Source organism: Oryctolagus cuniculus, chromosome 2, assembly GCF_051225735.1.
Source record: "Oryctolagus cuniculus isolate XC-2025 breed Fujian yellow rabbit chromosome 2, ASM5122573v1, whole genome shotgun sequence".
Lineage (NCBI taxonomy): Eukaryota > Metazoa > Chordata > Mammalia > Lagomorpha > Leporidae > Oryctolagus > Oryctolagus cuniculus.
Genome location: NC_142868.1, coordinates 65,318,530 through 65,341,034, shown reverse-complemented (window position 1 = coordinate 65,341,034; position 22,505 = coordinate 65,318,530). Strand labels below are relative to the sequence as shown.

At 43.8% G+C, this 22,505-nt stretch overlaps 1 protein-coding gene across 4 annotated transcripts in view; it reads right to left on the bottom strand.

Annotated features, from left to right (window-relative positions):
• Nucleotides 1–22,505, bottom strand: part of WWC2 (WW and C2 domain containing 2) — a 262,176-nt gene that overhangs the window by 64,169 nt on the left and 175,502 nt on the right. For all 4 annotated transcript variants that reach the window (XM_008250200.5, XM_089325521.1, XM_089325520.1 and 1 more), the window contains 5 exons: nt 18,416–18,495; nt 13,421–13,550; nt 10,140–10,286; nt 9,034–9,107; nt 5,724–5,966 (listed from right to left, as the gene is read on the bottom strand). In XM_008250200.5, coding sequence (XP_008248422.2) covers nt 5,724–5,966; nt 9,034–9,107; nt 10,140–10,286; nt 13,421–13,550; nt 18,416–18,495 — 674 coding nt within the window. The remainder of the gene's footprint in view (nt 1–5,723; nt 5,967–9,033; nt 9,108–10,139; nt 10,287–13,420; nt 13,551–18,415; nt 18,496–22,505) is intronic.

The window sequence follows — 22,505 nt, the reverse complement described above, 5'->3', positions numbered from 1 at the left end:
AATTAATGCTATAACTAGTACTCAAACTGTGTTTCTGTGTGGGTGCAAACTGTTGAAATCTTTACTTAATATATGCTAAACTGATCTTCTGTATATAAAGATAATTGAAAATTAATCTTGATGTGAATAGAAGGGAAGAGGGAGTGGGAGAGGGGAGTGTTGTGGGTGGGAGGGAAGTTATGGGGGGGAAGCTATTGTAATCCATAAGCTGTGCTTTGGAAATTTATTTTCATTAAATAAAATAAAATAAAAATTAAAACAAAAACAAAAAAAAAAGGGTGATGATAAGAAAAAAAAACTAAATAAAGACTACAGAATTCTTACACAGGTCTGTGACTTGCTTTCATGTGATTAAAGTGTTTAAAAATTATTTTTTAAAAATGTATTTATTGACAGGCAGGCTAGTTCCCTCTCTAAATGCCTACAAGGGCCAGGACTGGGTTGGGGCTGAAGATGGGAGACAGGAACTCAATCCAGAAACCTGGGTTGAGTTGTCACTGCTGCCTCCCAGGGTCTGCACTGACAGTGAGCTGAGCTGGGTATCACATGGAGGTCCTCTAAGGTGGCATGTGGGTCTCTGAACCAGTAGGCTAAACATCTGCCCCTTATCGAAATATTTGGCAATAGTAATAAAAACTTGAAAAAGGTCATCTTGGTATGGAATTTAACTAGGATTGTTGCAAAATAAGTTAGTGGTGAACACTTCAATCCTAATTAGATGAGCATTTTAGTGATAAAGGAAATCAGTCCACAATGACCTGGTGGGCCCCTCTGTGCCTGTCTGGAGCAAGATGTCAAAACCTAGAGGTTGGCCAGTGCCGTGGCTCACTAGGCTAATCCTCTGCCTTGCGGCGCCGGCACACCAGGTTCTAGTCCCGGTCAGGGCGCCGGATTCTGTCCCGGTTGCCCCTCTTCCAGGCCAGCTCTCTGCTATGGCCCGGGAGTGCAGTGGAGGATGACCCAAGTACTTGGGCCCTGCACCCCATGGGAGACCAGGAGAAGTACCTGGCTCCTGCCATCGGATCAGCGCGGTGTGCCGGCCGCAGCGCACCGGCCGCAGCGCACCGGCTGCAGCGCACCGGCTGCAGCGGCCATTGGAGGGTGAACCAACAGCAAAAAGGAAGACCTTTCTCTCTGTCTCTCTCTCACTGTCCACTCTGCCTGTCAAAAAACAAACAAACAAACAAACAAACAAACTAGAGGTGACTTCCTTTCCTGACTACAGCACACCTAATAACCTGCACCAAGTTAGCACTGACATCTCACTAACATTCAACCACTTGAGTTTTTTCTTTTTTAAAATTAGAACATTACGGAGCTGCACACTTGAGTAGGAAGTCATTTTCAAACATGTCAAGCAGCCCTGGGGTTGATGCAGCCAAAGGCCTGCATGAATGCCGTCTGTGTCCCCTGAGTGTCTTCAGACATCATCAAAATAAAGCAGCTCAGAGCAGACGAGGCACTGGCAGGAAGGGATTGGGAAAAGGCGCACCTGGGCGTCCAGTCTTGGCTCTGCGGCAGGCCTGCCGTAGCTGCACAGCCTGAGGCAAGTCCCTGCACCCAGGCGCTCACCTTTTACATCTGTAAAATGGTGATTGCAGCCCTCTGTGGCTACCTGATAAGGCTGTTAGAGGGATCAAAGGGACGAGGAGAAGACAAGGTGCTGCACAGAGGAGAAAACAAATCCTATTTGTGCTAAGCCTCAGCATGGTGGTGAGAGAAAAAATTAGCCACTTTTTGTTTGGAGAAAAATAAAATTTCCCTAATTTCCAACCCCTTTGAAATGCTATGTATGTTTCTGGCAGTAAGGAAATATGCTTGTATTTTATTTATAGGTATCTACCCCTTTGATGTGTCAACAACATAATTTCATTATATGTTAAAATTAAAAATGTAGTTCTTGCCATTTTAATACTTCAAAGCGTGATAAATTTTTAATTCACAGTTTTCAAAGGTCTATTCTAAAAAGGAACACAGTCCTTATTTTTTTAATCTCTCAAATGTAAACAAAAACCCAATAAGGAAAAAAATTAATACAAAATAAAATGTGTTAGAATTAGAAGGTACACAAGATCTAGAGAAAGCCCAAAACTCTCCAAAAAAATCTGTGTTTTCTAAAACTTTGGAAGTGCTGAATTACTGCTTTTATTAAAAATGAGACTTTTCCTAGTGCTTTAAGGAGACAGCAGGATGACATCAAAATTCAGTCCTGAGGCGCTTGCTTCCCGCAGAACTGCCCAACGCCGGGCTCTGCCGGTCCTGGCCGGTCCTGGCGCTCTGGCTTCGCTCTGAACTACCCACGCCTGGCTCTGGCCTGCGCTCACATGTTCCCTTGGTTAGACAGTCAGGCCCCAGGAGGCCAGGGTCTGCTTTCCTTCCTCTGCACAGCCCTCCCAGTGCCCCCTTCTTCCTGGTGTCACGGGGAGAAGCACAGCAAAGGCCCGGCGGTCACAGAAACCTCCCAGTGGGGCAGCTCCAACGATTGCTCCAGGTTTCTCCTTGGGAGAGACAAACCCTTCCTCACATTCCAGGTGTGTCTCTCGGGAAGTAACCTTCCCGACTTCCTGTGGGTCAGGGGCGTGTCTCTCGGAGCTCATCTCCAGGCTCTTTCCACTTGGCCCTGGAAGGTCCTCCCCTTCCCTGCCAGCTGCCCTTTGCCCAGCATGGGGGCTTACACCCTCCCAGCTCTGCTCCTAGTGTCCCGAGGGAGAGACACTGTGTGGTCTCCTCTCAGCCCAGAAATGTGAACCAGAAAGAATTCCAAGTTGTGTAGCAGAAGTAAGATGTCTCGCCTCTACTTAAAGAAAAAAAAAAGACACATAGATCTCTACTCAGCTGCATAAAAAAATTTCCAGAAGCAGTACCTAAAATTAAGAAACAATTCTAATTAAGAAACAAGTGTAACACTTTGGCAATTGTCAGGTGAAACTAGAATATGTAAGAAAATAAGGGGCAACTTATCAACTATAGAAAAGTACGGAGTGTAAGGAATTTTCATAACCATATGGAAGGAACATGAAAGCTGCATAATGGGACCTACACTGCAGGGACTTCTTCATTTAAGAGCAATTTCTCTTTTGACCTCCAAAAGAGAGTCCCTCTTCCCCCAGTGTGCATCACGTCCATGGTGATGAGGGCAGTCACTGCTGTCAGGCCAAGTTACATACAGTGGCTGAAAATTCAAGGAGCAAAATTCAATAATGACTCAGAATTCTGCTTCAGGTCACTCCTGATCTAAGGAGGAACCCTCAGAACAAACGGAAAACAGGAAAACTTGGAAGAATTCTGCAAGTAGTTTCCTTTGATAGTCATGGAGGTACCAAGAAGAAACCGCAGGATCTGGTGTTGGTGGAGCAGAATTCGTTCCACAATGAAACTAAGTTCCACACAGAAAATCTTATTTCCCAAAAGTGTCTCCTGCCTCCATCTGCTTTAACACCAAAGAAATACACTGCTTGCAAAGGTATTCCCTTCTGGTTCCCCAGCTGTAACACGCAGAGCAGAAATATGTACATACAGTGGGAGAAACAATAAAAGGTGAAGAGTAGGAAAAAGTGCCAGGGCACTGGGGAATGAAAGCCATTAACAACAGCACAGCCCGAAGTCCTACGCTGCCGTGTCTGCTGGGAGACCCCAGACTCAGTGCCCACTTCAGCTCTGCCGAAAACGTGAAACAGTCAGTCTCATTTATCAAAGATTTTTTTTTTAAAGCATCAGATTCTCTTGTAAATTTTTAAAAATTTTATTTGGGGAAAGACAGAAAAAGAGAAAAAGGAAGAGAAAGAGAGATGGAGAGAAAGAGAGAGGGAGGGAAGAAAGCAGGGAGGGAGAGGAAGGGAGAGGGAGGGAGGGAGAGGAAGGGAGAGGGAGGGGGAGAGAGAGGGAGGGGGAGAGAGAGGGTGGGAGGGAGAGAAGGGGGAGAGAGACGGAGGGAGGGAGGGAGGGAGGGAGAGAGGGGGAGAGAGACGGAGGGAGGGAAGGAGGGGGGAGAGAGGGGGAGAGGGAGGGAGGGAGGGAGGGGGAAGAGAGGAGGGAGAGGGAGGGAGGGAGGGAGGGAGAGAGGGGAGGAGGGAGAGAGGGGGAGGGAGGAAGGGAGGGAGGGAGGGGGAAGAGAGAGGGAGGGAGGGAGGGAGGGAGAGGAAGGGAGGGAGGAAAGGGGAGAGGAAGGGAGAGAGAGGAAGGGAGACAGAAGGAGAGGGAGGGAGGAGGAGAGAGAGGGAGGGGCAGGGAGTAGGAGGGAGAGGGAGAGCGAGGGAGGTGGGGGGAGAGAGGGTGCGAGAAGTGAGAAGGTACTCACATCACTGGCTCACTTTCCAAACTCCTGCAGCAACTGAAGCTGAGGAATGACTAAAGTGGGCGGACGAGCAGCTTAGGAAGGCAATGCAGGTGTCCCATGTGGGTGGTGCAACCCCGTTACTAATGCCACATCACTGCCTCCTAGGGCCTGCACTAGCAGGAAGCTGGAGTCAGGCACTGACACAGGCAGTCCAATGTGGGACCCGGGTGTCTTCAACCCTCGGCCAAAGGCTCATTCTGCCTCTGAAGCACCCTGAGCACACCTGCGGTTCAGTTCTGCCTGGTCTTCTCACCCCTGATTTTGCTCCTTCCGGTCTTTGTCAGATGTGCCTGTGCGTGGCCCTGCTTACGCCACCTCAGGTGGCCCTGCAGTCAGCACCTCTGGACAGTGGGCCAGAGCAAGAGGGGAAGACAAGAAGAGGGAGTGGGCGTGCCCGCAAGAAGCCTTTAAGATGGTAAAGAATGTAGTCTGTAGAGGCTTTCTCTTCTGCAGCTTCCTCATGCTTCCTACAGCCTACAAACTCACAGAAATCAACTCTCCCATGATGGAGAAATGAGGCTGAGGGTGCCAAGTCCACAGGCTAACACCTAGCGGGGAAGGTGGGAGGGGTTTTCCTCTGCCGCCCTACCTTTTCAGAGGTATTGATATTATCTAGCCATACAAGCGTAAACATTTAGTAAACTGTCACCAGAAAAGCAACTGGATCACTGCTGCATGTTTTACACTGACTCTTAGGCCACCTGAAATACCACCAACGACCACTTCTTTTCTGTCCTTGTGGGACATGTGCTGCTTCTTCCTTGCTGGCCTACAGGATGGGTGTGCAGATGCCCAACCCCCCAGCAGCAGTCTGGACCCAGCATGCCTGGGCAGGTGTGTTCACATCCAACTGACACACGAAGGTTCCTTGGCTTCATACTCAGGTGATCTCTTTACTGGACTGGATTTTTTTTTTTAAGTTAATTAGCTCACATCTTCCCTCAGAAAACTGTGTAATACCATGAGAAGTTGGCCTTTACATTCTCATGTGCTCCAGGGAAGAGTTTCAACTGACAAACCAAATCCAAGTGAGCATTCTGACCTGTTAGGAAAGAAGAGCAATATCCCTGCACCTTCTCGTGAGCAGTAAAGCCCAGCACAGAAAGCTCCCGCTGCTCCAAGGGTCTAGATCATCTTTCTTATCAGAGGGCAACAGTCTACGGCTAATGTCACGCGGCTCAGTCAATGCCGGGCTGTTTCTCGCTCAACGTCTGTCCCGGGCATTCTGAGTCCCTAACAAGCACAGAGGAATGGACACAGTGGGAGCTGCAGGCAGGGTGCCCTCCACTGCTCTAGGACAGAAAGTCCTTTCCTGCGGTCTCTCAGGGCATGCGGGCTGGACACAGCCCCGGGGCGTGGGCTGGCCTGTCCAGGGACCAACACAAACCTCTCGGCCAGAGCTCGGCTCGGCGCACCCCGCACGGGCAGCAGCTCTTCCTCCAGCCGCTGCCTTTCAGCCTCCAGGCGTTCCAGCTCATCCTGAGAGCGCGTCTGCGGCGTGACGAACTGCAGCTCTTTTAAAAGTTCTTCTTTTTCGTGAATCAACATCAGTCTCTCTTTCTCAACATCCAGCGCCCCAGGCCAGGTCTCAGTGTCCAATTTCGACAGCTCAATCTTTAAGTTGGCCATACTGAAACAAAGGACAGAAGAGGCAAGCAGTGGCTGAGAACATCCAACTGGACAGCATGCAGGGGTGTGGTCTCCCCACCACCGTGATCCCCACCTTCAGGATTTGAGTGAGCACACCCACCAACCCGGGCCAAGGGTGAAGATCAAGTACCCAGAAGCTCCAAAAGCAGAGCACTCTGGGGGCCGGGGCAGGCCAGCCCCACACGGCACTCCCAGTGTAGGAGAATGGGGGGACATCTGGGGACTTCCTTTTAAAAAACCAAGGCAAAAAATGCCCTGAGTGCCATGAGATTCTGTCCATCGGGGGAAAGACACCATCCCTAGCCAAATAGCAATCCCCAGGGCAGGCAGGGCAGAGCCAAAGGTATGAGCAAGTCAGGCAAGGAAGAGGAGAGAGAAGCAAGCAGGGACTTGGTCCACAGGTGAGTGAAGTTGCTCCCAGCAGGCCCTAGCAGCGCCAAGGGCAAGGGAGAGAGGCTGCAGAGGCTGATCCCCCTCGGGACTGGGACTGAGACAGCCACGGGCTTCAGGACTGGCACCTTCCACACGGTGATGCTGCACGGGAGCAACCGTTGCCAGCACCTGCTGCAGCTACACGTGTGAGGCCAGGGAGACAGCGACGTGCGGGGAAGAGGAGCAAGTGCCCAAGGCAGACCGGGCTGTTCTTCCCTTGCCTCACTTCACACTGTGCAGTTATACTAACTCCCAGATCGAAACGAATCAAGTGCTCGATGGCACCATGAAGAAACCCCAAGCGTTCACCAGGTAGACCACCTGTGGCTCTTCCGACCACAGGACAACATCAATCCACGCTGGCGACGGAATCTATGCTCCTCTAAAAGGATACTGGTGACTACTTTGGATGCTGCTGTAGCTCACATCAGAGTACGAAAAACAGACATAAAGGAGGACATTTTTTTCTCCCTCTTTGGTGGAAGAAATTAATAGAAGGGGAAGAGGAAGGTGAACAAGAAATGCAGGCGGAAGACCCACATCCTCACGCTGTATGTTTCCTGTTTAAGATTAACACCGCCATCCTTGACTGGTGCTGCATAGGTAGAGTGCTTCTCTTTTTCACCTACTGTCTGTACTTACGATAGATGTAACGTCAGCTGTTCTTCAGCTTTAACCACAAACCATAAACACCTGTCTCAACATCCTGGAAAACTCATCACTAAAATGCTAAATAAGCATGATATTATTGGCTTCATTAAACATATAAAACAAAGGCTGGAGGAAAACACAGGTTTCAGAGAAACACAACCCGCCTCTTTACTTATCTAATAGCACTTTCAACATCCACAAAAAACCCTTGAGATTTATCATCTCATCAACATCACTAATAACTAAAATCAAACCCCAAATGGTTCAGCAATGTAACCGAGTGGGAAAAATAGTGTCTTTGGTTCTGATGTGACGGAGGCAACTGACTGAACAGGCGCAACAATGTAGGGCATGGAGGAAAGGTGCCTACTGATTACTTGGGTGAGTAGGCATTAGGGATGTCTTAAGTTTTACTTCAAAAAGGGTGTGCAGAACATGCAGAAGACTTCCAGGGGAGCCTGTGAGGAGAGAGTTGTAGAAAGCTCCAAGTGGAATTACCTATTAGCAGTCAAAGAAAAGCAAAAGCCCAAGATGATCCAAGGAACTCATAATCAAGCCCAAAAGAACCCAGGAGCCCAAGGCCTGCCTCTCCAAGATGAATTCCGAGCGCTGGCCATTCTCCTCACAGGGACCACATAAACCTCGGGCTTGTGCCCAGCAGAATCCAGGAGTTCTGCGTGCTAACGGCTGCACGCTCCCAGCAAGAGGCCCACAAGCAGGCACCTCTCCAGGCCACACATTCACGCATCGCTCCTCAATATTTACTGAAGGAAAGACACTAGGCCGGGCATGAAGAAGGAGAGAATAAAGTACATACAATTTTTTCCTAACCTCAAGAAATTCAAAATTCATCAGGGAGAATTTAAAGGTGTTAAAATTGGCAGACTAAACTGTTATTAAGGATGACCAAGTGATTTACTCAAGCTCCTATGGTTAAGAATTTGTGGGACAAATGTTAAATTTCCTTCAGTAAATTGAAGAACCAAATATATTAGGAACATAGTCTACAGAGAGGCAAATATTATATCTATTTTGCTTTGTTAAAGCCAGATAATCTCTAAGCACTATGGCCAATTACTTTTAGATTATCATCATTACCATTAATAACAGACATACTTCAGTATCTGATGGGATTCTTTATGGTAGGAAGCCATGATATTCTAGAAGGCTCTCTGCTGAGTGTTTCCTGCTCAGGGGGGAAGAATGTGATAAATTTCTTTTTCTCCTACAGAGTGATAATGCAGGTTTTCCTAATGTCACCGTAAATAATTAACCAATGGCATTTTTAAGCTTTTATAAGGGAAATAATGAAATAAAAGATGTCAGCATGACCTCATCCCTCAAAACAAGGCTGTCTATGCTATGAAAGTAACCTGCGTCCACCTACCAGGTGAGGATGGCAACATCTTTGATGCCTCACTCCAAAAGAGCCCAAGGGTAATAAGGGTTTATAAGGTAAATATGAGAAACAGGATGCTCCCTGCCTTCTCCCTGAAGTAAGTCAACCGGGAAGACACCTCAGCATCAACAAGGTGTCAGAGGTAAGAAATTCAAAGCAAAGGTGCACACTGAAAAGACTTTACTAGACTTTACTTGATAACTCCTCAGCCATTAAGTCCTGTGCCTGAGCCCCTGCATCATGCTTCATCTAAGAAACCAACCTTCTCACTTTTAATTGAGAGACAAGTATTGTATAAGCCCAAAGCTTCCTTGTTTTTCCAGATGAGAACGGGTGACTCCATTTCCACACTTCTCGTGAACTCTCCCTGCTCTTCAGCTCTAAAGACAGGGAAAAGGGAAGAGACAGAAAGGGTGGAGACAATCCCTACACCCTAGAATGTCAAGGGCAACCTTGGAAAGAATGTGTGGCAATGCCCAGCAGATGTCACCATAGGAGTAAAGATCATTCTGGAATACAAAATCATGTTCCTGACGCCCAAACAAAACAGCTCCCCTGTCATTACCTTCTTTTGGCTTCTTCATACTGTAGGCTTAGCCTGACCTTTTCAGCTAAGTTTGATCTACTTCTCATTCCGATCTAGTGAAAAACAAAAGGAAAGAAGTCAATTAACTTTGCTAATCAATGAGGCAGACTGCTTTTGTTTCTAGAAAGTACAAGTAATTAGAAAGCTAAAGAAGATGGTACTAAAATTGGGAAACACCAGTTTTTAAAGGCACTCACTTTATAGTCTCAGTGGGGGCAAAACATTTCTTTCAATTCAACCTTGTCTGGTTTTCAAAGACTTTAACATCGCTCTCTCTCCACATTAAATTCAAGACAAAAAAAATAGCAGGTAAATGTGTCTGGTATCTAAGAGTTTATGAAGGGTGTATGGGTCAATAAAATTAATGAACTAGAACTAATTTCCCTGCCTTTATGAGCTAAAAATTTCCATCATTCAGCTTTCAACTGTACAAAAATATAAACTAGGTAACTTCAAAAATTAATTTTCAATCAGGTAAGGCCTGCTTTCATCTCTACCTGTTTTTACTTTCACAGCACATACTTCAAGGAAGCATTAGAGAATATGAAAATAACTGGGAACTTACTGAAAAGCAAACATCTGTTAATGGCATCCCAAAAGCAAGAACGCAAAATAGTTCATTTCCAATCCACAGTAAGTATTTTCAAATGTCAGATACAAATGATATATCTTAATATATCAACTGTGGATTTACAAAAACAAACTTTTCTTGTTTGTTTCTTCTGTTTCTCATTAGCCTTAATGTTTCTTTGAAAGATTCTCAACTTCCAAGACTTGATAATGAGAATAATTAACAGGAAAAAGTTAAATTCTCATATGTCTCCAGACGTTTCTTAGCATCTTGGAAGAAATGCAGAATGAAAAGGTTGGAACAAAGATATTCAAACGGACAAATCCTGATATGCCTGGAAGCTTATCAAAGATAGGGCTTTGATTTTTAAAACGAATCTTATGAGAATGAAACAGAGCTTCCACACACCCAGAGTCCAAACTGCATGCCCAGCTCCTGTTCCGGTTCCCCATCTATGCGGTAACTATAGCCCACCAACGGCCTTCATGGGCCAACCTTTTGACAGAGAACTTACATCTCCGGAAATGCTGGTTTGTGACCCGGCATCAAGGGTCTGTCTGGAGAGAGATAAATGAGAGTTCACAGGACTGGATCTCAAATCTGGCTCAGATCTGCCAATGTTTTGATCCAAATGAAACCGCTCCTGCAGCTTAGCAAGACTCTGTTCAGGAAACAAAGCATTTCATGAAGCTTAACGTAAAGATAGCAATCCTCCCCATCAGGTAAAATTAAACAGAAAGAGCCAGTCTCGAAGGAAAAAGCAAGGACTTTATTCTAGTAGGTACTTTCCACCTTTTATTACTGAAGACATGAGAGTAGAATATAATTTTGCACACACAGATGACTTTGGAAGTATGGGAGATGGTATTTAACAAGTTGTCTTTACCTTTCCCAAAAGAGCACTTTTCTGTGAGTAGTGGTGTCTTTATATTTAATACATGAAATTTTTTTAAATAAAAAAATTTTTTTAAATAAAAAATTTCATTAAGAAATCTATTTCCATAGGATCCACTTTCTTTATGCAATAGCTATTATAGAAACAGAGAATACCCTTATGTACAATTCAATCTTTCATTTTAGCCATAATAAGACAGCTTCCTACTTAGAAGGCTTCCACTGTTATGCCACTTTCCATCTGGACAGGGCCCAAGAGGTTATTCCCCTTACGTCAATGTTAAGGATTAGGAAACCGAGGCCTGGAAGTTGTGAAGGAGTGGCACAGGCCCCAGCTGAGAATCTCTGTGTGCCTACGGCATGGCACTGCGTATGGTGGGTGGTGTGTCTGGTTTGGTAAAGCGAGTAACAGAAAGGCTACGTGTTTAAGATACTGGGTTTACCGTAGGAGAATGTGAACAGATGCAAGTATAAAAAAATGGAGAATTTTATCTAAACTGTTAAAGAAAAAGAGTACAATCTACATTAGTAATACTAATAAAAACGGTACAAAGCCACTATGAATCATCAAGAACATCTAACGGTCAATCCTAATTGTTAAAAATTTTTGTAATAAAAATATCAAAGATCTAATATTTATTTTTACCTAACCACTATTTTCTTTCAAAATATGTATATGTGTATACAAGAGGAATAGACATAAAGGCTCACATTCAACAACATATTAGAGAAACAAACAAAGCTCTCAGTGTCCTTGGCAAGTGTTTTCTATGTTTACAACTGTGAAGTGAAAACATCAGTATTTTTCAATGTTACCTGCAATGATAGTGCACTTAATTACAAAGCGTTCAATTTAATAGGTTGTGACTAGTATGTTTCTTAATGAAATAGGAAATACCAGAAATTAAAGTACACTACCAATATTAAGAGTAGGCATATTTCTGTGACTTGTGTGTGTGTGTGTGTGTGTGTGTACTACAGTCTGATGTAACATAGTTTTCTTACTATGTTCAAAGAGGCTTGATAGTCACAGAATCTAATTGTCCCTTTCAGGCCTATTGCTGATTTCTGTATCTACTAATGACTTATTTTGTGTATTCAATAATTAAAAAGGAATCTAATCTTTTAACCTGGACTGTGTGTGAATCCAGACTTTATAGGAGAAATTAGGATGATACAACACTGTTAAATTATAAAGTTCCTATGTAGATTTGTTCAAGTCCATTTACTTCTTTTAGAAGAAGGACCTATTATGTGCATTTCAGGAAATACTGGTTTAATAAGCAGGACCAAAAACAATTACTTATAAGTCCCGTATGTGTTATGTCTACATCAAAACCACAGATTCCAGGGGCTGCCCAGGTCTGAATCCAAGTCCTGCTACTTCCCAGCTGCAGGACTCCATGTAGCTTATTTGACCTGTACGTGCTGCAATGTGTTTGTATGTAAACTAAGGGTAGTAAGAGTGCCTATCTCTAGGGGCTTCTAGGAGGATTCAGTGAGCTATGTACATGCAAGGTGGTTAGAAAACTGTCTGGCACAAAGTCAGTACTTACAAGTATTTGCTATTATTTTTACTCTTTTCTATTATACTTTTTCTTGCAGTTTATTTCAACATTCTCAAAACAGAAAACCTTGTGGATGCAAGACTATTTATGTACGTTCAACTAACATTTTGAAAGTCAACATGAAATAGCTGAATACGATATTTAAATGTAGAGGTTCTAAAAATGATATAAACATCACCACTGGCTTCAACGTTTCCCCAAAGATGCAGCCTAAGTTCTCACTCTGCTAGATAAAAAATTCCAAATACCTGAAGTAAGAATCTTATTACTCCTGATAATTATGGGATGGAGGGAAGGGAAGAAGAGGGGGACCCCTGTAAAAAAAAACTGAACTATATTGGTATGTACAGATATTCCAAATACTCACCACTGAATGTCTGTTTTGTTTGTGCTACACATGAGGCTGGATCCTTGGGACTTAAGATCTTAGGGTGAGAACTATACAGATATAACAAGGGGTCTAATGCTATCAGCAACTTTCCCAGGAAAACCACACAGGCATTCCCCAGCCAAGTCAACACTTCGCACCCCACCATTCGCTAGCACCTCAGAATTAGCTGGGTCAGAAAGAAACTTTCACATAGTCTCACACCCAAAAGGCAAACCCTCTAAAGACTGATGGCAGACGACAGACACTCTGTGTAACCCGGGTTGAGAATCCCAGGTATAGAGAACCCCACTTATCCAGGTCCCACATAAAGTTTTCAGAGAGTTTCAGGGTGCACCAAGATGTGGGCTCCAGCATCTACCAGCCACAAACACACAGGATATCCTAAGCCTACCTTCAGTTAAGTTGGGTGTGTGGGGTGAGGAGGGGGTGAGGATTTGACACAGAAGTGGAGACATTGCTTGGGATGTCCACATCTGATTTCAGAGCTCAAGTCCCATTTCCACTTCCCATCCAGCTTCCTGCTGACATGCACCCTGGGAAGCAACAGCTGATGGCTCACGTGCCTGTCACTCACATAGGAGACCTGAAATCAGTTCCTGGTTCCTTGCTTCAATGTGGCCCTGCCCCAGCTGTTGCAGCATTTGGGAAGTGAACTCACAGATGGAAGATCTCTGTTTGTATGGAATCCAAATAAATGAGAATAAAGTTTTGTTTTGTTTTTTTTTTTAAACAAAAATGTTAAAAGCCTATTAGGAGCTTTGAACCAATCTATTCTCTAAGGCAATCAGCCTCAGCCTGTAACAATCTGTTGCCCAATTCTGTATGAATGGAGGGATGTGATGAAGGGCCATCCAAACTCTGACACATAACTTCTGCCTCAAGGAGAGTTTCCCAGGCCTCCCAAGCTGCTTCCCTGACTTCACACAATGTTCTGTAACATACCTGCATCAGATCTTGTTTCTCTTTTTCTCCTGAACTGATAGCCTTTCTGATAGACTTCAGTTCAGTTAGAATGGCTTTGGCTTCATTAAGTTCATATCCACTCTGGCCTCCAGACATTTTTTTATCAATTCTGTTAAAAGAGAAAAAAAAAGAAAGAAAACAGAAAAAAAAATAAAGTCAAAAGATGACCAAAAGCAAGTTAAGTGGACAACAGAAACTGGATTCTTGGACTGTCTTCGTTGGCTGATGATTCCACTTCTGGACTCTCCTACAGCACTGCCATCCTTCCAGGCTGTTTCTCTCTGTTTCTCTTTTTAATCATATCTAGCTAAGACTTCCCCTGCTCCCACCTCAGACCTGGTCCATTTCTAATCATTTTTAGGCTCACATAATGATAGCTTTTCAGTGTCTGGATGATCCCACTGCTGGCGTAACCCAAACCTCATCCATCAAGTGTTGATCCTGCGCTCCATCTGGAGAAAAGTAAAAGCCGTGGGTGAATGCTTCAGGAGAAAGATGGGAGTGCCCACCGCCTGTCACCTGGTTTTACATGCTGTGATGCCTGTGCAACACTTAGCACTGTGCATGCAAGTTAGCAAATGGTGAGTAAATGAATCATTATTTGTATTAGTGTATTCTACAATATGTGGACTGGCATATAAAGTATTCCATTTTTATTAAATTCATGAGTCAAGATACAATTGCTTGCCTTGCTAACACATTCAAATTTAGGGCAAAGGCAAAAGTGCTGATGTATTCACTCATTAATTCACACTGAATGTTTACCCAATGCCCTCAGAGCTCACAGCATCAACCTATGAGATGGATTTTGTGTAGCCCAGCAAAACAGCCAATTCATTTTAAGAAAATTTAACATTTGTGTCACCATCACTGTCGGGGCTCTCCCCAGCCACCTATGTGCTGTCCAGGAGTCACGATGACCACAACTGGACTCTACTTGTGGTGCACAGGGCTGTGCCTCTGCCTCCAGCCAACAATGTCACATGTTCTCAGGCTGATTCTTGGTTTTAACCAATGACATGCCAGACAAATGGCACCTAATGAACCAGAGAATGGACTCAGAGCTTATAGGGCTTAAACGTTTAATTAATATTTATTTCAGTGTGAAAGCTGTAATCTGAAAAGGAAAAATCAGTCTAATAAGTCTTCCAAACAAACATCCTCAAGTAAGTGCAGTTTGTAGATCATGCACTAATATTTCTCCAAATACTAATTTAGTAATCATTTTTTTTCCTGCTGAACAAGCAATTAAAACCTTAAAAGAATCTAAGAAAATAAATTTGTTGATCAGGTTATCTGCTAATAAAATCCAGGAAGTCACAGGATTTTTAAATCTCACACACACTCTTACACAGAATGTGTTTGGGGTGGAAAGGGACTCTGGAGATCCCCTGGTTGTATTTTTTCTAAATGAAACTAAAGCCAGGAAGTTTTTTCAAATGCAGGCCCTAAAAAGGTTAAACAGTATCCTAAGATGATAGACTCAGGCTTGGGGCTCTTAACGACTATTACATTTGAAATATTTAATGAGACAGTGAAGTGTTTTAAATATTGGTTAATTCCATGTATTTGGGTAGGGATTTATCAATGAAATTTTTGGCTCCCCTCAGTACTACATCTACCAACTTGGTTGTGGCAAAAGCTTATTAAGTAAAACAATTACTGTTCTGAAATATAGGATGTAGGCATTTTCATAAGCAGCATTTTTAAGTTAAAAACAAGAAAAATGGGAGACTTCATGAAAAAGCCAATAATACAGATATCAATAACTGCCAAAGTGAATTTCTAAAGTAACTTTCTTCCTGTTCATGTATCTTCAGAATTTAATGTAAAACAAACCTTTAACTTAGAAATAAACTTTATCATTTGAAAATAAAAGTAAGCTATCTGAAATAAATTTTAGCATCTAAAAATAAAAGCAAGACTAGTTCATGGCTACTAATTTGAGGTTCAGATGACAATTTGTTGGCTATCCACTTTTCTATAGAATGAAGAATAAGCTATCTCCGTTCAGCACTCATAGTGCTGAACCCTCTTGGTTGTTCCTTCCCTGCCTCTTGCCTCCATTGGGCCTCTATAAATATATCTGTAAGTACATCTTTTTACATTTCTTTTTTTTTTTTGACAGGTAGAGTAGACAGTGAGAGAGAGAGACAGAGAGAAAGGTCTCCTTTTGCCATTGGTTCACCCTCCAATGGCCGCCACGCTGCGGCCGGCGCACCATGCTTATCCGAAGCCAGGAGCCAGGTGCTTCTCCTGGTCTCCCATGCGAGTGCAGAGCCCAAGCACTTGGGCCATCCTCCACTGCACTCCCTGGCCACAGCAGAGAGCTGGCCTGGAAGAAGGGCAACCGGGACAGAATCTGGCGCCCTGACCGGGACTAGAACCCAGTGTGCCGGCGCCGCAAGGTGGAGGATTGGCCTATTGAACCGCGGCGCCTTACCTTTATTTCTAACTTTCTCCTTTTTCTCCTCCACTTTTCATTTCCTACCTTTTCTCTCTTTTGACCCCAAATGACCCTAAAATAAAATATGGGCATCACTTGCTGCTGTTTAAAATCCAACACTGAACTTTCGGTTCTTACTTTAACTGTACCTTCTCTGCCCTAAACATTTTTAAAATACTTTTTGGCTTGTTTGTGTTCTCTAGCATATACTGTATATCTAGGTCTTTTCTAAAAGAGGAAGAGATTTTCATTTTGCGTTCCTTCACTGGGAAATGTGTACCCCCAGAGCCAAACCTTAAGAGAATCTATATATGCTCTTGGCTTGCTAAGAGTTTCACCACTTCCCATTTTCCAATTTTGAGCAAACACTGGAGTTGGCAAAATGGCAATGTGCATCTTCCCAGTACCCCCCTACACAGAAGCTACACTACTGCATACGCCAAGGTTAAATTTGGGATTACAAACTGAAATGAATAACATAGAGAACAAAACTGTATTTGTTCGCCAAACATAAACTATGTAAAATGAAAGCCCAAATTTAAACTACATTATAATTCTACAAAAATATTTCATTCTATTGTGAAAAAGTGAAAAGTTAAAAAAGCCTGAGATGAGATTCTATTTAAATCTTCTCCGGAAATGTATCATCTCTCATAGCCACAAATGAAAAGTCCCTTTATAGCACATGGAATGTGGTTTGTTAAGAAGTCTGCTCTCCGGTTCAATCAGTTAGCATTTCATGTTTTGGTAGTAGAATGGTCAACACTTGGATGAAAACAGGTTTATTTTGTCTACAATTATGATCAACAGGGAGGTCTTCATGTAGATCTCGTATCTTTCTGTTCTTGATGCAAGGGATTAGAATCATTGGAAGAGAACGCCCCAATTTATACAACAAATGTCTATTGTTTCCTTGTGGAATGTTATTGACAGATTCTTAAACATGCCTTAGATTCCTATAAAAATTGCAACTGCTTTAAAACAATAAGGCATTGTTACATCAGTGTAACAAAAACAGCAAGTTTGGCTAACCTTTAATCCTGGGTGGTGACATGTGTTATAATTTCATGTGCCTTGAAAACGTTTAACGTATGGCTGAACATTTTGTGGACGTCTTCAAAGTCTGTTTTCTTAACCTACGCCCCACCACAAAGGCCTGCTTATTGTTGACACCCAATTACTAAACAGCACATCTATGTCACTCCGGGTGTGCTGGGCCATTAGCAGAGCTCTGGGGCCAGCATAGCTCCTGGGGACACTTGAGAACCACCTGCGAGCTCATAAAAGAGACCTGGGTGGAGAGCAGAGGCAGTTGTGTTTGTTTTTTAAGGACTCCCCCAGATTATTCTAATGTGATGTCCAGGTTTGAGAACCACCAGGAGAGGAAGACCTGAAAGAACAACGGGGTCACAATTGCACAGGAGAGCAAGCAGAAAGGGAAGGCTAAAGTATCAAAGCAAGTGTCTGAAACTCAAGGCCAGGGGCCTGACGGGGTGTCCCAGGGCACAGCATGGCATCTAAACACACAGAGCAAGCAGCCTGTGCAGGCCCAGCCACGGACACGTAAGGTCTTTCATGAGGTGGAGCCTGCTGCCTGGGGTTGTCCCACATATTCTAAGAGCAGAAAGCAGAGCAGGACTTCACAGGGAGAGGGAACGGAGCTGGGTGCTTCACAGGGACGTGGCTCCTGAGCGCAGCTTGGCATTTCTGAGGTGCGGCCGGGAAGAATATGAAAGTGCATGAACACAAAACCCACCGGGGAAAGCCCTGGCAATCCCGCACTTCAGCGCCAGAGCAGCCGCGTGCCTTCCTGGAGTGATTGAGTGGTGAAGACCACAGGATTCGTCCCCTCCACGAGAGGCGCTGTGAGGTGGGCGTGGGGGCCTGGGTAGTGTACCTGTGCCTCTCACCATTTGGCTAGCAGGCAGAGCAGGGGTTTTCAGGGGCTAGGAACGGGGCACAGCTTTCCCAATCCATTGGCCTCTGCTGTCTCCATTTCACGCAGACCCAGCCCGAGGCTATGCTAGTGGCCCCTCAGACTTCAGCAGCGACCTGGCCAGGAGAGAAGGGAGCCAGGAAGCGAGGAGCACACTCACACTCCTTTGCTGACACCTGCCTTGTTCTTGCTCCCCTGAGATCAGCGGACAGCGCCTCAGGGAGCACATAGGCAGACAGATGCCTCCACCCAAGGGCTCGGCCGCTGCGGGCTCCCCGGGGTCGAGTGCAGCCCACCGGGTGCAATCTCCAGGACAGAATGTGAACAGGCACCTCCCAGGCTAGCTCTCCAGCTCCACTCCACGTCCTCCAGGGGGCCAAGTCAGGATTTCACTTTGTTTTCTTTGGATCTCCAATGATTAATAAATACTTCAAACATTTTCAAAGTGTATAGCTTTTTGTAGTGGTGGATTTTTTTTCTTTAACTTCTGATGTAGTTTTGAGTTTTTCACTGTTTCATTGAGAACCTCTATTTTCTTTGTATTAGGGAACTCTGACTCATGCTAAAGTCAATTTCAGGATTTTATACTCACTGTTGTAACGTTTCAAAGCCTTGTTCTTTATAGAGCAGCTCTTGCTTCATCTGTGAGAGTTCTCTCTTCAGCTTTTTAACCTTTTGTAAGAAATTAATGGAAATTAATTAACATTTATAAACTGCAACACAGCACATTGTTTTAAAAGAAAAAAAGTTAAGAAGCCCCGGTAGCCTAATAGATAAGGCACTGGCCTCCTAAAAGAAAATAAGCTAATAATCATATAAACACTATCCATTAGTGTAAGTTATATCCAGTTTGCCAGTTTTTCCTTCTCATGAATCCTACAGGGTAGCTATGGATTCTGTTTAAGTTACCAATGATGTCTATCACTGTTACTATTTGTGTGCATAATTTTATTCAGCAAAACAAAAGCCCTATGAAACAGACATCAGCATGGTCTCCATTCTGGGATAAATGGCTAATAAGGAAGGGAAGGGGTCAGAGCTCTGACTCCAGAGGTTTGCACTCTTTGTCCAGTGCTCCCAGGCCAGCCCTGCTTCCTGGACATGCCTGGCTGATGCCTGCCTCAGTGTTTTGCATTTGCTGCTCCTAGGCCTGGAAGGCTCTTCCCACAGGTCGCAAGTGATGGCGACTCCTTGTCATCCCAGTGTCTGCTCCAATGGCATGTACTCAAATCAGTCTCCTGTAGCCACCCTCTCTGTGCTGTTACTGTTCTCCTTAGTCTACCACATCTTTCAAGATCTGAGACTGCCTGTGTTCTTGTGTACGACCTGCCCCCACGGGAAAGTAAGCTCATCACAGAGCCCCAGCCTCTGGAACAGAACCAAACCGTGGTCATCAATACATTATTTTTTGTTTTTCCTGTTGCCCGCTATCTTTTCTAGTAATGCTACTTACATTGGACATATCAGAAAAGCAGCACATCTGGTTTAGTCATGAACTACTAAGAAACTTATGTCCATATTATCAAGTTATAGCCTTAAGTTTTCAGCACATCCCTTAACACAGTATTTCAGTGTGTTTTTAGCTTTTATTTTCTATTTATTTTACTCATTCTGCAAATATTTACAGACTTTCCACCACATGTCCAGCCTGAGGCTGGCAGTGAGAAGAAAACCCACAATGATTCCTACCCTCGTGGATCTAAAAGAACAATGGGGGAGCCAGATACAGAGCCGACAAACTAAATCAAACCAACTACCAGTTTCTATAAAGGAGACGCACAGAACATGTGCAGGAAGAGGGGAAGTGGGGTCTAATTCAGTCTAGGGGCTGCATAGAGCCTATGGGAGGAAATGAGGTTTGAGTTGGGAGGGGGTGAGTGGGAGCTTACTTGGTGAAGGGGGTCTTCAAAAGGTACAACTTGTGCAGAAACCCTGAACACTCAGCAAATCTCGGAATGTAAGGAATGCTACTGTTACTGGACTCCAGCCAGAGGGAGGAAAGTGGTGTGGGCCAGGACTGCAGGCCTGATGTTGCAGCACTTAAGCCCAATGAGAATTTCTAAATCTTATCCTAAGAACAATGAGATTTAGGGAGGGATTTTAAAGCAAGATCTCTTCTGTAACTTTAAATGAATTCAGGGAGGACTTTGTGGTGGGCCAAAGGGGCCTCTGTGCCTAAACTGTGGGCTGGCATGTGGGAACGCAAAGTAGAGAGCAAAGCCCAGAGGAGGGATACCTCTGCAGGTAGAATCAACAGAATGTGGTATTGAACTCAGTGTGGAAGGTAAGAAAACTTGCACTGAAAACGACTTTCAAGATTTTGGCTTGTCAGCTAGGTGGCAAAAAGTGCTCCATAAAGAGTGGAACCAGATTTGGGGGAAGACTTCTTTTGTACCAAAAAAATTATTTTTAAATTGTTTTCATAAGTATTTTGCCCCAGAAACCTTTTATTTAAGGAATACAAACTTCATGCATTTCATAAATACAACTTTAAGAACACAGTGATTCTTATCACCGTACCTACCCTCCCACCTTCCTCCTCCCAATCCTGTTCTCATCCTTATATTTTACTAATATCTATTTTCAATTAACTTTATACACATATGTTTATACTACATAAAGAGTCTAACAATTGTATATAAAAAAAAACCCTGCTCCTCAACAGCTGAGACAGGGGCTGTTCAAAATCGTTGTATCTCCAAGTGTCAATTTCACTTTTATAGATTACCTTTTAGGTGTCCTATTAGTATTACAGATCAGAGAGAACATATGGTATTTGCTCTTTTGGGACTGATTTATTTCACTAAGTATGATATCTTCCAGTTTCATCCATTTGGTTGCAAATAACAGGATTTCATTTTCTTTTACTGCTGTGTAGTATTCCATGGAGTACATATCCCATAATTTTTTAAAAGACTTATTTTTTTAAAACTTTTATTTAATGAATATAAATTTCCAAAGTATGACTTATGGATTACAATGGCTTCCCCCCCATACCGTCCCTCCCACCCACAACCCTCCCCTCTCCCACTCCCTCTCCCCTTCCATTCACATCAAGATTCATTTTCGATTATCTTAATATACAGAAGATCAGCTTAGTATACATTAAGTAAGGATTTCAACAGTTTGCTCCCACACAGAAACATAAAGTGAAAATTAATAGATGATTTTTTTTAGATGATGATGAAATCAGATCAGACCTATTGTCATGTTTAATCCCAGTGAGAGTCAAGTTGGAAATTGATAATTTCTTTTTCTTTTTTTTTTTTTAACAGAAGATCAGTTTAGTATACATTAAGTAAAGATTTCAACAGTTTGCACCCCCATAGAAACACAAAGTGAAATATACTGTTTGAGTACTCGTTATAGCATTAAGCCTCAATGTACAGCACATTAAGGACAGAGATCCCACATGAGGAGTAAGTGCACAGTGACTCCTGTTGTTGACTTTACAAATTGACACTCCTATCTATGGCATCAGTAATCTCCCTATGCTACAGTCATGAGTTTCCAGGGCTATGGAAGCCCTCTGAGTTCTCCGACTCTTATCTTGTTTAGACAAGGTCATAGTCAAAGTGGAGGTTCTCTCCTCCCTTCAGAGAAAGGTACCTCCTTCTTTGAAGACCTGTTCTTTCCACTGGGATCTCACTGAGATCTTTCATTTAGGTTTTTTTTTTTTTTTTTTTTTGCCAGAGTGTCTTGGCTTTCCATGCCTGAAATACTCTCATGGGCTTTTCAGCCAGATCGGAATGCCTTTAGGGCTGATTCTGAGGCCAGAGTGCTGTTTAGGACATCCGCCATTCTATGAGTCTGCTGAGTATCTCGCTTCCCATGTTGGATCACTCTCCCCTTTATTTATTCTATCGGTTAGTATTAGAAGGTACTAGACTTGTTTATGTGCTCCCTTTGACTCTTAGTCCTTTCATTTTGATCAATTGTGAACTGAAATTGATCACTTGGACTAGTTAGGTGGCATTGGTACATGCCACCTTGATGGGATTAAATTGGAGTCCCCTGGTATGGTGACAACTGACTGAAAACCAAAAAGGAAACCTGTTGAAGTGAAATCGACACTATGAGAAATGGTGACTTGATCAGCATAGCCCTGACTGTTAATGAACAACTTAATACATTATCCCTCTTAGTAGTTTTTTTTTGTCTGCTCTACTTAATATGACTGGTTTAATTCTGTAATTAATACACAGTTATTCTTAAGTGTTGAAATTTAACTGAAATGTGATCCCTGTTAAACATAAGAGTGGGGATAAGAGAGGGAAGAGATGTACAATTTGGGACATGCTCAAGCTGACTTGCCCCAAATGGTAGAGTTAAAAGACTTATTTTATTTGAAAGTCACAATTACACAGAGAGAGGAGAGGCAGAGAGAGAGAGAGAGGCAGAGGCAGAGGCGCAGAGAGAGAGAGAGAGAGAGAGAGAGTCTTCCATCCGCTGGTTCATTCCCCAGTTGGCTGCAACGGCCGGCCGAAGCTGTGTTGATCCGAAGCCAGGAACCAGGAGTTTCTTCCGGGTCTCCCACACGGGTGCAGGGGCCCAAGGATTTGGACCATCTTCTGTTGCTTTCCCAGGCCATAGCAGAGAGCTGGATCAGAAGTGGAGCAGCCAGGTCTCGAACCGGCACCCATATGGGATGCCGACATTGCAGACAGCAGCTTAACCTGCTA